The sequence below is a fragment of the Artemia sp. Qi Xiang Cuo genome, chromosome 16 (genome assembly GCF_049724085.1).
Source record: "Artemia sp. Qi Xiang Cuo chromosome 16, ASM4972408v1, whole genome shotgun sequence".
Classification (NCBI taxonomy): domain Eukaryota; kingdom Metazoa; phylum Arthropoda; class Branchiopoda; order Anostraca; family Artemiidae; genus Artemia; species Artemia sp. Qi Xiang Cuo.
Window position 1 is genome coordinate 31,755,320 of NC_142809.1, and position 14,677 is coordinate 31,769,996.

General features: G+C 31.2%; 1 protein-coding gene across 2 annotated transcripts in view; it reads right to left on the reverse strand.

Annotated features, from left to right (window-relative positions):
* LOC148942789 (EEF1A lysine methyltransferase 2) overlaps positions 1-14,677 on the reverse strand; it is a 142,911-nt gene that overhangs the window by 55,879 nt on the left and 72,355 nt on the right. Inside the window, exon 6 of one of the 2 annotated variants that reach the window (XM_089102525.1) lies at positions 1,847-2,115. The exons of the other annotated variant lie outside the window; for it this stretch is intronic. Within the exon in view, the coding sequence (XP_088958651.1) occupies positions 2,021-2,115 (95 nt within the window). The 3' untranslated portion in view covers positions 1,847-2,020. Of the gene's footprint in view, positions 1-1,846; positions 2,116-14,677 lie in introns of those variants that run through there. 2 annotated transcript variants of the gene reach the window in all.

The window sequence follows — 14,677 nt, forward strand, 5'->3', positions numbered from 1 at the left end:
CCTCTTTAAATATTATACACTGCAAGTGCGTTCTTGCTAGTATTAGTCAAGACAACGACCACCAACCCACCGCAGTACAGACAGCATGCCCAGAAGAAGAAGCTGCAACCCCCCCCCCCCAGTAAAAAACTAAGAAGGGGGAAAGACAACCAGCAAAGGCCTAATCAGTTACCTTGCTTGTTTTTTTAAACATATAATAAAATTTTCTGAAGCTGATTTATAATCATTTTGAATAAAAGTTTAGTTTAAATAATCAAAGTAGCGCAAAAAGGTGGAAACTCCGTGTCTGAGCCCTAAGATAAACTTTTTCCTATTCATGAGAAAAACCTTGGTGACAAATTGTCATAGCACAGTGGAAAAAGAACCGAAGTACTGTCCTACACTTTTGTCACAACTATCTTAGTTGGCAGCAGAAAGGACGGGCAAAAATGTTATATCTATTTTTCGTATTCGTTTTACTATCTACAATACATATGGCTCCATGAAAATCGAATTTTTAATTGTGTTTTTCTCGAAGTTTGAAAAAGTGCAGATACCCCTTTTTTTGCTATCAGCCAGCGATTTAGTGCTGGTTGATGGTGAGGGTCGAATGCCGTTAATAATGGTTATTTAGAGCAATAAGATAGGGTGAAATGTCCTTTGAAGGGTGGCAATCGCTTTTTCTTTATTCAGGGGAGTCCTCTATATGCAAAGCCACAGGTCAATCTTCGTGGTGTTACGTCATCTAGGGATTCCACCAGTCTCATTGACCCATCGCAACACTCGTTAGATTTTACTTGATTAGTAGTTGTTCATCTCAAGAGTTTCTAAGAGGTTTTGAGAGTTTACATTTTCGGACAGGAATATTCTAAAAAATTTCGCCTCGTATCTGATGGATGGAGCGGTATCTGGTAAAGTTAAGCACTGGATTCAAGTTATGGAAGACGGGGCTATTACTTTCAGACAGGAACAAACTGGCTAAGTGAACCAGTTGGTCATTCAGGATACAAGCACTATAAATAACTTTTTTACGAAAAACTTTTAACCTGTTTTTCAGCAAGCATAAAAATGAAATATTTGAAAGCTAGTTTATACTGAAGTTAAAAATGCAGTTTCTTCTTGACTTGAAATATCAACTTTGAGACTCCTCGAGATCAACTACTCAAAATATGAGCTTTCGTAGGTAATTTTTTTTTCATCTTACTCTTGTGAAAAAAAATCGTTTTTTATAATAAAATATTCGATTTGCAGTTTCCATATATAGCGTCAAGATTTCATTGAATCTCATTTTTACTTCTTTAAGTAAACGTTTACCTCTTTGGCACATGTTTGAGAGTTTTTAGACCTAAAGAGAAGTCGTGGCTCCCCTGCCCTCCTCCAAACGGCGTCATGAATTCACTAATATAGTAAAGTGCTTACCATGAATGGCTTCCAAAATTAGAAAGGACAGGGAGGTAGAAATACTTTTAATAAAGTTCATATAAAGTTTCACTTTTCGTAATTGTACGCTTTTAAAATTTAGTCAGTGCTGCATTCAAAAGTTAAAATAACTGTTCTATTTTCAAACAAATAAATTTTTAGTAAATTTGAAGTTTCTTATCCATTATTTCTGACTTTAGCTAAAATATACATTTTCAATTCCAAAATTTCTTTTAAAATAACGATTCTCTCTTAAAAATCTCTTTAAAGGCGTAGAAGAAAAAATATAATTAAAAAAAGCACTTTCGCAAGGAAGGAACGAAAATCTTCTTCAAGAAATAAGAAAAAGTAGGACTAGAATGACAAACTGGAAAATATATGCAACATGTCTTTAAACCCAACAAGTTTGCATGCTCATGTCATAATTCATTTTATAATTTTATCATGTCATAATCCAATTATCAGGGCATAATTCAGACATAAGTCATTCGACGAAAATTAAACGTTAAAAAAAATCCCATGCGTTTCCACTCTCAAAATAAAACACAATCTCAGTCCCATTGGGGCCGAAAATAAATAAAGATAGTTAAAGATCATGCATTTGCAATTTTATTATAAACAATTAATTTCTCTTAAAAACAACTACAGATACATTGTTACCTTGTTTACCACCAAACTGAAATGATGGAGTTGGTATAGTCTCAACAAAACAAAGATCTGAAAATATAAGACCAATAAGGTGAAAAAATAAGAAAAACAGAAAAGAGGGACTAAGTTATTAAAAATGGATAGAGTAATCGATGTCATGGGCAGGCTAGAAGATTCAGTTGAAAGACTTGTTTTTTTATGTATTATATATTTACATATATGTATGCATTTTGTCAAGCTCTATTTTTTTTATTAATAAACTAAACTAAACATCGAACTTACAGCGTCCAAATTAAATAAAATTATAGTGAAACGCCATTAGAGAAAGAGAACGACTCCAAAACAAATCGATATCGATTTGATCAGTACTATACTATCCTGCTGGGTGGATATCTTATTTACTACAATTAGCTATATGGTCACCCACAAACATTGTTCTGGGAGGGGGGAGGGGTAAGGCTACGAATCATTCCAAGGGTGGGAGAAAGGGTTTGATTAAGGAGTTACTGTTAAAAATTAGAATATTTTCGCAATATAATTGAGCATCCGAATTCAATAGATAATGCTCTAAAATTTACAAAAGCTCCAGAAAGTTTTACTTCAGCTTTAGCAGAACCTATTTTTTTATCATCCTGACCCTTTTGTACAGCTTGAGGAAGCAAGAGCCATTTTCAATGATAAAGGTTTCACTCAATGGGCTATGGAAGCATTAGAAATAAAAAGCATGTTTTCGCAGATTTATCAATTAATAGAGATACTGGTAATATAAATATTGATCGTATTTACGATATTATTTTTAAAAATGAACCCATATTGAAAAAACAAAATCTTGCAAAATGTCTAATGGAATAGTACAAGTAACAAACCTAAACGAATGACAGCGTCAAAAGCTTATCATAAAATGATGTCCCAATAATAAAGTTCATTTGTTTCTTTAAATTTATAATCCAGTTACTTTTCTGGTTTCATGAAGGTAGTTGGCAATTGTATCTGTAAGTAATTGTAGCCTATATTATATATTTTAGTTAGTCTTTTTTTAGCTTTATATATTTTATATTTATTTTTTTTTAGTTTTAGATTCTAGTTTTTTTTTTCTCTCTATGCTGAAGGCGCCTTGTTTTATACGGGCGAAATATTCGTTGGATTTTTTGTCCTTTTCATTTTCCTTTACTGGCCATAAATCCCTTTTGTCATTTCCATATTCATTTCTTTGTTTTGTAATGGCTGGCCAGTTCGGCTTTAGATCTTTTACGAAAAAGAATCTTATCTAGAAGTAGTTCTGTAAGTGATACCTTTTATTTCTATTTTCTAGAATTCAAAACTAAGAATAATTCAAAACTATTTTCTAGCAATTCAAAACTAAGAATAAGAAGCATTAAGCTCATGACTAAACAAGGATAGTAATTTCAATTTTATTGTTCTTTATAGTTGTTTTATTTCGCATCCTTTTTCATTTTTATAAAAAATCTAATGACAATAGGGAGTCTTAGAAGATAAATTTCGAGAGTCTACGCGCTTAAACTGCTCGTTCTGTTTTTACCCCAAATTGAAAATATGTCAACTTCACCTCAAATTGAACTAACCACTTCTATTAGGAGCTAAAAAAAACATTTATGCAGATGATCCAACTTCCAGCATTTAATAGTTGACTTAAAAAAGGATACGAAAATATTTTCCAATCTCAGTTATTTGACCAATAATATTCGCAGCTGGCTAAGATATTCTGAAGAGATAGAAAGAAAATTAGACCAGTAATTCTGGTGAAACTTTCCACAGAAAAAAAATTCCTCTTCATTTCCCTCATGAATGGTTTTCTGATTATTAGCAATGCACAATCAATTATTCTATTCAACTGGGACTAATGGAGAATTTCCACAATAAAATAAATACCATTATCGGAAAATACAACTGACGGCAAATCATTTCGTTTCGATGATTTCTAGACGGGCACTGCTTTAATTTGTCTTTTTTTTTTAAGAGAAATATGCTCCTATGGGAAGAGGTTGAAATAATGTTTATTTGACAGAATTTGATAACGACCGTTTCACGTAACAAGCAGTCAAATATGTAATTCTTATGAAAATCAAAATGAGTACAAACCCAGATGAATGGTATAGCATAGCGGTGAGGATGTGCAATTGCAACGGGTGGTCAAAATGTAACTTATTTACTTTATTGGGACGTCAAGATATTTTTGACAAAACTGTTTTAAGGATACTGACTAACATAGAGCAAAACAAATGTCAATAAGCCCGGTTCTCGGGTAATCAGAGCCGTTTTCCATTAATGTATTTTCCGCAGAAATTTGCTCAGAAATTTTGCATTGGAACAGATTTTTCGAGCTCAGCTGCAATGTGATAAATATTTGGTTTCCGAGAATGTAACATAGATCTCTATGAAATAAGCTTGAAATACAAAAATAAATGTCAAAACGCCGTAGCAAACAAAATTATAGCACAAATTTACCATTTACTACGTGTTATTCAATACTTTTTTAGATTTCCAATATACCAAGTTTTTTTTTTTTTTTTTAGAGCTAAGAACAGAACGGTAACTTTGTCTGAAGCTTTTTACAAATTTTCTGAGAAATTTACTGAAAAAATTCAAATGGAACAAAAAATTCTCAGCAAAACCTCGCAAAAGCGATAAGCAAATTTTTTTTCTTTTTTTTTTTTGCTTGGATATTTTCTCAGAAAAAGGGTAAATGGAAAACGGCTCAGAGAAACAGAGGCTTAAATGAAACCATCAGTCATACCTATTTAATTTAGTTAATTTAGATAGTAGTTTACATCATTCCTAAGTGAAGTACAGCCTTTCCATTAAGCGACAGGGTCTCTTGACTCCTCAACCAACCTCCTGAACGTAATGAGCATTCTAATGAAGCCATCTACCGTCTTCACTTAAGATACCTTCCATTTGGTTTGTAGTTTTGAATTGTTTCTAAGCATTGCATTTGCATTCAGAAAAACGTTCATTGACTCTATAATATTCATAATACAGAATAAAACAACTAAAACATAAATAAGCATACTTCTTTAACGAAAACCCCAGCAACGGCGTCAATTCACAGAGATTAGGGGACGGGGCAAAAACGTATTTTTCAAAATCTACAGGAGGGCAATTTCTTTATTTTCTTCAGTGAAAATACCAAAAAAGGCCATTTTCAATGACAATACCTAAAGAGGTACACGGAAATTGAAATGAGTAATCATGTCAAACATAAAATGAACAGAAATTGCCATAATCAGGATCAGGACTACTAGCCCTAAACCAACTAAAAACTAAAGTGTCATTTGCACTGTACCTCACCTCAAATCCTGTTCTTTACGCTAGATTTTGACTTTTTTTTTTTATCAGCACTTAAAGAAACAATACCCTAACACAAGAGAAATATGACACAAGGGTTTTAAAAATTTCAACGAAAATCGAGGGGGACTCGAAGGGTTGGCTGCCCCTTTCCTGCATGAGGTGATTTTTGTTCCTTTTCAGTTTTAATTATTCTCTTTACCACCACTTAAAAAAACACTTTTTCGAGGGGCCTCGCGTCCGCTCCAACCCAACCCCTCTCAATTTCTGTTCTTCACAAAAATGGTACTGAAGGGTTGCTAAGTTTGGCGATAACAAATCTCAGGCTAATTGTGCAACGTTTGCGTCCTAAATCCTAACGCGTCAAGCAAATATTTCACTAATAATGGACATGTCAGTAGAAAGGGGGGTAAAGGTCGTGACGGGGCTCCTAATATGGGCATAGAGTCCCTAGGGAGAACTTTTTTTTACATAATTTATTCAAGGATTATCGATCGAGTCTAATGGGGGTCAAGGTCAATCGATCTGTTGTTGTTTGGCCACGTGTAATGACATGAGGGTGATTTACATAATCGGCGGGGGAATTATTGATTCACGAAAGGGGGATTAAGAAACAAACATGGCTTCTTTGATCTTTAGGCTAACCTAACCTGACAACTTGATTTACATAATCGCTAGGGGAATGTATTGATTCACGAAGGGGGAATTAAGAAACATTATGGTTTCTTTGACCTTTAGGCTAACCTAACCTGAGAAATTGATTTACATAATCGGCGGGGAATTATTGATTCACGAAAGGGGAATTAAGAAACATTATGGCTTCTTTAATCTTAGGTCTGAGGGATAAACGTTCTTTAGGTCAGAGAGACAAATTAATATTCTATTTTTAAATAGGGCTTCATTGATCTTTAGTGTCAGGAATTAGAAATGACATCACTTGTTATCTTGGAATTATGTGGGAGTCTAAAGAGATAGAAATTCTATTTTTAAATACGGCTTCACTGAGCTTTAAGTCGGAGAGATAAATTGATATTCTAACGAAACCTTAATAGTGTAGCTAGGAACATTTATGAGATGAAGAGATTAACGTAGGAAAGGGTTTCCTAGAAATTTGAAATGTGAAAGCACAGAGATGCCAAAAACAAAAGGAACACGCTGAGATTACGTTTAGGGATTATTTTGGTGAAACAGTTTTAGACATTTTAGGGAATTATTTCGGCGAAACAGGTAGAGACATTTTAAAAGATGATTTTAGAAAAGGTTTTAGAAGAGGTTTTGAGCGTGGTCGTTATAGTAAACAAGTTCTATTTGAACAGTGTCGTGAGGTCCTCTACCCCAACCCCAAAGGGCCCCGATCGCCCTACCCCGACCCAAAAGGCTCCGATACCCAAACCCCCATCCCGAATGAACCCCCCGGTCCCCAAAGGGTCCCCGGGCTCCCACCCGGCCCCCCAGACCCCCAAAGGCCCTCCCCGGGCCCTCAAAGAGTCCCCTCCATATTTTTTAATACTTTTTTAAGGCTTTATTATATCTTTTCAGAACAAGTTATTTTCTTAATGTCCATCCTAAACCCATTTTACAAGTTGAAATGGGCGAAACCGTTTTAGGCATTTTAGGGAATTATTTCGGTGAAACAGTTAGAGACATTTTAAAAGATGATTTTAGAAGATGTTTTAGAAGAGGATTTGAGGGTGAAACTCTTGGGTCGTTATAATACACAAGTTCCATTTGAACAGTGTCGTGAGGTCCCCTACCCCGATCCCAACGGCCCCCGGTACCCCTAATGCACATCGAGCCCCCAAAGACCACCGGAACCCCATCCCCCCCCCCCCCCATTTTTTATAAATAATTTTTGAATTTTTTTAACATAGTATTTTTTTAACTTTTTTACGTATCTTAAAATGACATGAAATATGCTTACGGCTCTACCAATCGTACCCTGTGCTTGTTCATAGACACGACGCGGCTTTCCCACTGGTACTCTATGGCAGGTTATCGACACTACCTAGTTTATTGCGTGCATTAAATCAGTATTTTTTACGCAGTGGTAGGATAAACACACAATTCATATCTGTAAAAAAGTGAAGATTTCGACGAAAGTATGTGCACATGAAAAAATCATCGTCGTGTTGAATGCTGACAAGGTGAAATCCCTGAACTATGAAATGAGTGCAAGTGGTAACACAATTGGAAATGTATGCATGCGTTGTCATGACAGCGAGAAGTTAGATTTCTTTAGAGTACCCAAGAATTTCAATCGTGTAAACGGTGGATATGCGAGGGTAACATTACCATAGAAATTAGTGCTCAAAGAGAATGCAAACTTAAAAATAATTGTCGATGATCGGGGACAACTCCTTGCTACTGTTGCTGGTAACACATTACCTGTTGATACATCGTATCATCATCTTTCCGGTGTTAGAATTTTAAAGAGAACAAGAAGAAGACAAGCATACTCCTGCAATAATGTCATTAATCATATCTTGTCAATATGTCAAAACTGCTATCTTTGTAAAAATAATGTGACAATAGACAGTGAAATCACAGACAGAATAAAAAGGACATTAGCATACAATATCATCAATGAATATAAAAATGAATTGACAGAAAGTGAAGCGCAAGTGTACTAGTAATGTATAATAATGTATTTAACGTATTTTAATATTAATATTCTACACGTTTTTACTTCATTAAAAATACCTTATGCATTATTTTGTTAAGTGTCCATTATTTTTAGGGTGTGCTAAAACGTCAAACGCTCAGAATATCTATTAAAAAGGTCATAGTTGTAAGAACAAGAATTTTAGGAATAAAGATACCACTAGCAGGCTCAATTTTTCATAGAAGATAGAAAAGTTCAAGATCTCTTCTGAATTTTACCAAAGAACACAATTCAATTCTAATTTCTCCAGAGAAAATAAAAAGCTTCCACTTCAGTTTTAAGTTTACCAAGACATAAAAAATTTAAAGTTCAATTCTAAATTTTTCGGTGGAAGATAGAAAAAGTAATACTATACTTGTGAATATTTTCTCGAAGAGATGAAAAATTTAAAATACTGTTCCAAATTTTTCACAGAAGATAAAACAGATTAAGTTCTCTTCGGAATTTTACCAAAGAACACAATTCAATTCTAATTTCTCCAGAGTAAAATAAAAATCTACCACTTCAGTTCTTTATTTCACAAAGACATAAAGAAATTTAAAGTTCAATTCTAAATTTTTCGGTGGAAGATAGAAAAAGTAATACCATACTTGTGAATATTTTCCCGGAAGATAAAAAGTTCTAGTTCAATTTAAAATTTTCTCAACGAAGTGAAGAAATGTTCAAGTTCTCTTCTGAGCTTTACCAAATAACACACTTCAACTCTAATTTCTCTAGAAAAAACAAAAATCTTTCACTTAAGTTCTTTATTTTACAAAGAAATAAGGAAATTTAAAGTTCCATTCTAAATTTTTCCGCAGGAGATAGAAAAATAAATACCATACTTGTGAATATTTTCACGGAAGATATAAAAAGTTCTAGTTCAATTTAAAATTTTCTCAACGAAGTGAAGAAAAGTTCAAGTTCTCTACTGAATTTTACCAAAGAACATAATTCAATTCTAATTTCTCCAGAGAAAATAAAAATCTTCCACTTAAGTTCTTTATTTCACAAAGACATAAAGAAATTTAAAGTTCAATTCTAAATTTTTCAGTGGAAGATAGAAAAAGTAATACCATGCTTGTGAATATTTTCCCGGAAGATAAAAAGTCCTAGTTCAATTTACAATTTTCTCAATGAAGTGAAGAAATGTTCAAATTTTCTTCTGAATTTCTAAAGAACACAATTCTAATTTCACCAGAAAAAATAAAAATCTTCCACTTCAGTTCTTTATTTCACAAGGACATAAAGAAATTTAAAGTTCAATTCTAAATTTTTCGGTGGAAGATAGAAAAAGTAATACCATACTTGTGAATATTTTAACGGAAGATAAAAAGTTCGTTCAATTTAAAATTTTCTCAACGAAGTGAAGAAAAGTTCAAGTTCTCTTCTGAACTTTACCAAGGAAAACACTTCAATTCTAATTTCTCCAGAGAAAATAAAAATCTTTCACTTAAGTTCTTTATTTCTCAAAGACATAAAGAAATTTAAAGTTCAATTCTAAATTTTTCGGTGGAACATAGAAAAAGTAATACTATACTTGTGAATCTTTTCCTGGAAGATAAAAATTTCTATTTCAATTTATAATTTTCTCAACAAAGTGAAGAAAATTTCAATGTCTCTTCTTAATTTTACTCAAGAGCACAATTAAATTCTAGTTTCACCAGAGAAAATAAAAACTTTCAATTTCATTTCATTTTTTCACAAAGAAATTAAGAAATTTAAAGTTCAATTCTAAATTTTTTGGTGGAAGATAGAAAAAGTAATACAATACCTGTGAATATTTTCACGAAAGATAAAAATTTCTAGTTCAATTTAAAATTTTCTCAACGAAGTGAAGAAAAGTTCAAGTTCTCTTCTGAAGTTTACCAAAGAACACATTTCAATTCTAATTTCTCCAGAGAAAATAAAAATCTATCACTGAAGTTCTGTATTTCACAAAGACATAAAGAAATTTAAAGTTCAATTCTAAATTTTTCGGTGGAAGATAGAAAAAGTAATACCATACTTGTGAATATTTTCACGGAAGATAAAAAGTTCTAGTTACATTTAAAATTTTCTCAACGAAGTCAAGGAAACTTCAAGTTCTCTTCTGAATTTTCTCAATGAAAAAGAAATTAGTCATTGATCATTTCTATTTTTCCAAATAATATAAAAATTTTCCACTTTAGTTCAGATCATTCTCGAAGGGATGAAAAATTTAAAATACTGTTCCAAATTTTTCACAGAAGATAAAAAAGTTCAAGTTCTCTTCGGAATTTTACCAAAGAACACAATTCAATTCTAATTTCTCCAGAGAAAACAAAAATCTTCCACTTCAGTTCTTCATTTCACAAAGACATAAAGAAATTTAGAGTTCAATTCTAAATTTTTCGGTGGAGGATAGAAAAAGTAATACCATACTTGTGAATATTTTCACGGAATATAAAAAGTTTAGTTCAATTTTAAATTTTCTCAACGAGGTGAAGAAAAGTTCAAGTTCTGTACTGAATTTTACCAAAGAACACAATTCAATTCTAATTTATCCAGAGAAAATAAAAATCTTCCACTTAAGTTCTTTATTTCACAAAGACATAAAGAAATTTAAAGTTCAATTCTAAATTTTTCGGTGGAAGATAGAAAAAGTATTACCATACTTGTGAATATTTTCCCGGAAGATAAAAAGTTCTAGTTCAATTTAAAATTTTCTCAACGAAGTGAAGAAGAATTCAAGTTCTCTTCTGAATTTTCCCAAAGAACACAATTCAATTCTAATTTCACCAGAGAAAATAAAAATCTTCCACTTCAGTTCTTTATTTCACAAAGACATAAAGAAATTTAAAGTTCAATTCTAAATTTTTCGGTGGAAGATAGAAAAAGTAATACCACACTTGTGAATATTTTCACGGAAGATAAAAAGTTCTAGTTCAATTTAAAATTTTCTCAACGAAGTGAAGAAAAGTTCAAGTTCTCTACTGAATTTTACCAAAGAACACAATTCAATTCTAATTTCTCCAGAGAAAACAAAAATCTTCCACTTAAGTTCTTTATTTAACAAAGACATAGAGAAATTTAGAGTTCAATTCTAAATTTTTCGTTGGAAGATAGTAAAAGTAATACCATACTTGTGAATATTTTCCCGGAAGATAAAAAGTTCTAGTTCAATTCAAAATTTTCTCAACGAAGTGAAGAAGAATTCAAGTTCTCTTCTGAATTTTACCAGAGAACACAATTCAATTATAATTTCACCAGAGATAATAAAAATATTCCACTTAAGTTCTTTATTTCACAAAGACATAAAGAAATTTAAAGTTCAATTCTAAATTTTTCGGTGGAAGATAGAAAAAGTAATACCATATTTGTGAATATTTTCAAGAAGAGATGAAAAATTTAAAATACTGTTCCAAATTTTTCACAGAAGATAAAAAAGTTCAAGTTCTCTTCGGAATTTTACCAAAGAACAAAATTCAATTCTAATTTCTCCAGAGAAAACAAAAATCTTCCACTTCAGTTCTTTAATTCACAAAGAAATAAAGAAATTTAGAGTTCAATTCTAAGTTTTTCGATGGAAGATAGAAAAAGTAATACCATACTTGTGAATATTTTCCCGGAAGATAAAAGTTCTAGTTCAATTTAAAATTTTCTCAACGAAGTGAAGAAAAATTCAAGTTCTCTTCTGAATTTTACCAAAGAACACAATTCAGTTCTAATTTCACCAGAGAAAATCAAACTCTTCCACTTAAGTTCTTTATTTCACAAAGACATAAAGAAATTTAAAGTACAATTCTAAATTTTTTGGTGGAAGATAGATAAAGTAATACCATACCTGTGAATATTTTCCCGGAAGACAAAAAGTTTTAGTTCAATTTTAAGTTTTCTCAATGAAGTAAAGAAAAATTCAATTTCTCTACTGAATTTTACCAAAGAACACATTTCAATTCTAATTTCACCAGAGAAAATAAAAATCTTCCACTTCAGTTCTTTATTTCACAAAGACATAAAGAAATTTAAAGTTCAATTCTAAATTTTTCGGTGGAAGATAGAAAAAGTAGTACCATACTTGTGAATATTTTCTCGAAGAGATGAAAAATTTAAAATACTGTTCCAAATTTTTCACAGAAGATAAAAAAGTTCAAGTTCTCTTCGGAATTTTACCAAAGAACACAATTCAATTCTAATTTCTCCAGAGAAAATAAAAATCTTCCACTTCAGTTCTTTATTTCACAAAGACATAAAGATATTTTAAGTTCAATTCTAAATTTTTCGGTGGAAGATAGAAAAAGTAATATCATACTTGTGAATATTTTCCCGGAAGATAAAAAGTTCTAGTTCAATTTAAAATTTTCTCAACGAAGTGAAGAAAAGTTCAAGTTCTCTTCTGAATTTTACCAAAGACCACACTTCAACTCTAATTTCTCTAGAGAAAACAAAAATCTTTCACTTAAGTTATTTATTTCACAAAGAAATAAAGAAATTTAAAGTTCAATTCTAAATTTTTCCGCAGGAGATAGAAAAATTAATACCATGCTTGTGAATATTTTCACGGAAGATAAAAAGTTCTAGTTCAATTTAAAATTTTCTCAACGAAGTGAAGAAAAGTTCAAGTTCTCTACTGAATTTTACCAAAGAACACAACTCAATTCTAATTTCACCAAAGAAAATAAAAATCTTCCACTTAAGTTCTTTATTTCAAAAAGTCATAAAGAAATTTAAAGTTCAATTCTAAATTTTTCGGTGGAAGATAGAAAAAGTAATACCATACTTGTGAATATTTTCACGGAAGATAAAAAGTTCTAGTTCAATTTACAATTTTCTCAACGAAGTGAAGAAAATTTCAAGTTCTCTTCTGAATTTTACTAGAGAACACAATTCAATTCTAATTTCACCAGAGAAAAAAAAAATCTTCCACTTTAGCTCTTTATTTCACAGGGACATAAAGAAATTGACAGTTCAATTCTAAATTTTTCGGTGGAAGATAGAAAAAGTAATACATTGATTTTGAATCTTCGACATGAAGATAAGGTGCATCACTTTAATTCTGAGTTTTCTCGAAGAAGTGCAAAATGTTCAAGCTCTCTTCTGAATTTTCTTAAAGAAGTGAAAAAAGTTAGCTCAATTCTGAATTTTACCAATGAAAATGAAAAAAGCTTCCACTCCAGTTCTTAATTTCTGAAAGACATAAAAAATTCAAAGTTCTCTTCTAATTTTTCCAAGAAAATAAAAAGGTTCCCCTTCAGTTCTGGTTTTTTCTCAAAGAGATGAAAAATTTAAAGTTCTATTCTAATTTGAAATTAAATTTTAGCTCCTTTGTCTTATGGATTTACCCCTCAAATTTTTAAATTAGAAAATGAGTGACTCGTTCTATTATTAAAGACAATCGTTCAAACTCGTTCATCTAACCTCCAAAACAATAGGTTAGGTTAGGTATAAATAAATATTAATAAATAAATAGAAACATTTCTGCCTAAGGTTAGGTTAACTTATCACGAGCGCTCATGATAAGTTAACCTAACTTAAACATGTAGAAATGTTTCTATTTATTTATTAATATTTATTTATACCTAACCTAACCTATTGTTTTGGAGGTTAGATGAAGGAGTTTGAACGATTGTCTTTAATAATAGAAAGAGTCACTCATTTTCTAATTTAAAAATTTGAGGGGTAAATCCATAAGACAAAGGAGCTAAAATTTAATTTCAAATTAGAATGGTAAAATTCCGAAGAGAACTTGAATTTTTCTTCACTTCGTAGAGAAAATTGTAAATTGAAATAGAACTTTTTATCTTCCGGGAAAATATTCACAAGTATGGTATTACTTTTTCTATCTTCCACCGAAAAATTTAGAATTGAACTTAAAATTTCTTTATGTCCTTGTGAAATAAAGAACTTAAGTGGAAGCTTTTGATTTTCTCTGGAGAAATTATAATTGAATTGTGTTTTGTAAAATTCAGAAGAGAACTTGAACTTTTCTTCACTTCGTTGAGAAAATTTTAAATTGAACTAGAATTTTTTATCTTCTGGGAAAATATTCACAAGTATGGTATTACTTTTTCTATCTTCCACCGAAAAATTTAGAAATGAACTCTAAATTTCTTTATGTCTTTGTGAAATAAAGAACTGAAGTGCAAGATTTTTGTTTTCTCTGGAGAAATTAGAATTGAATTATGTTCTTTGGTAAAATTCCGAAGAGAACTTGAACTTTTTTATCTTCTGTGAAAAATTTGGAACAGTATTTTAAATTTTTCATCTCTTCGAGAAAATATCTTAAGTGGAACTTAAAGAACTTAAGTGGAAGATTTTGATTTTCTCTGGTGAAATTAGAATTGAATTGTGTTCTTTGGTAAAATTCAGAAGAGAACTTGAATTCTTCTTCACTTCGTTGAGAAAATTTTGAATTGAACAAGAACTTTTTATCTTCCGGGAAAATATTCACAAGTATGGTATTACTTTTTCTATCTTCCACCGAAAAATTTAGAATTGAACTCTAAATTTCTTTATGTCTTTTTAGAATAAAGAACTTAAGTGGAAGATTTTTTTTTTCTCTGGATAAATTTAAATTGAATTGTTTTCTTTGGTAAAATTCAGAAGATAACTTGAACTCTTCTTCACTTCGTTGAGAAAATTTTAAATTGAACTAGAACTTTTTATCTTCCGTGAAAATATTCACAAGTATGGTATTAATTTTTCTTTCATCCACCGAAAAAT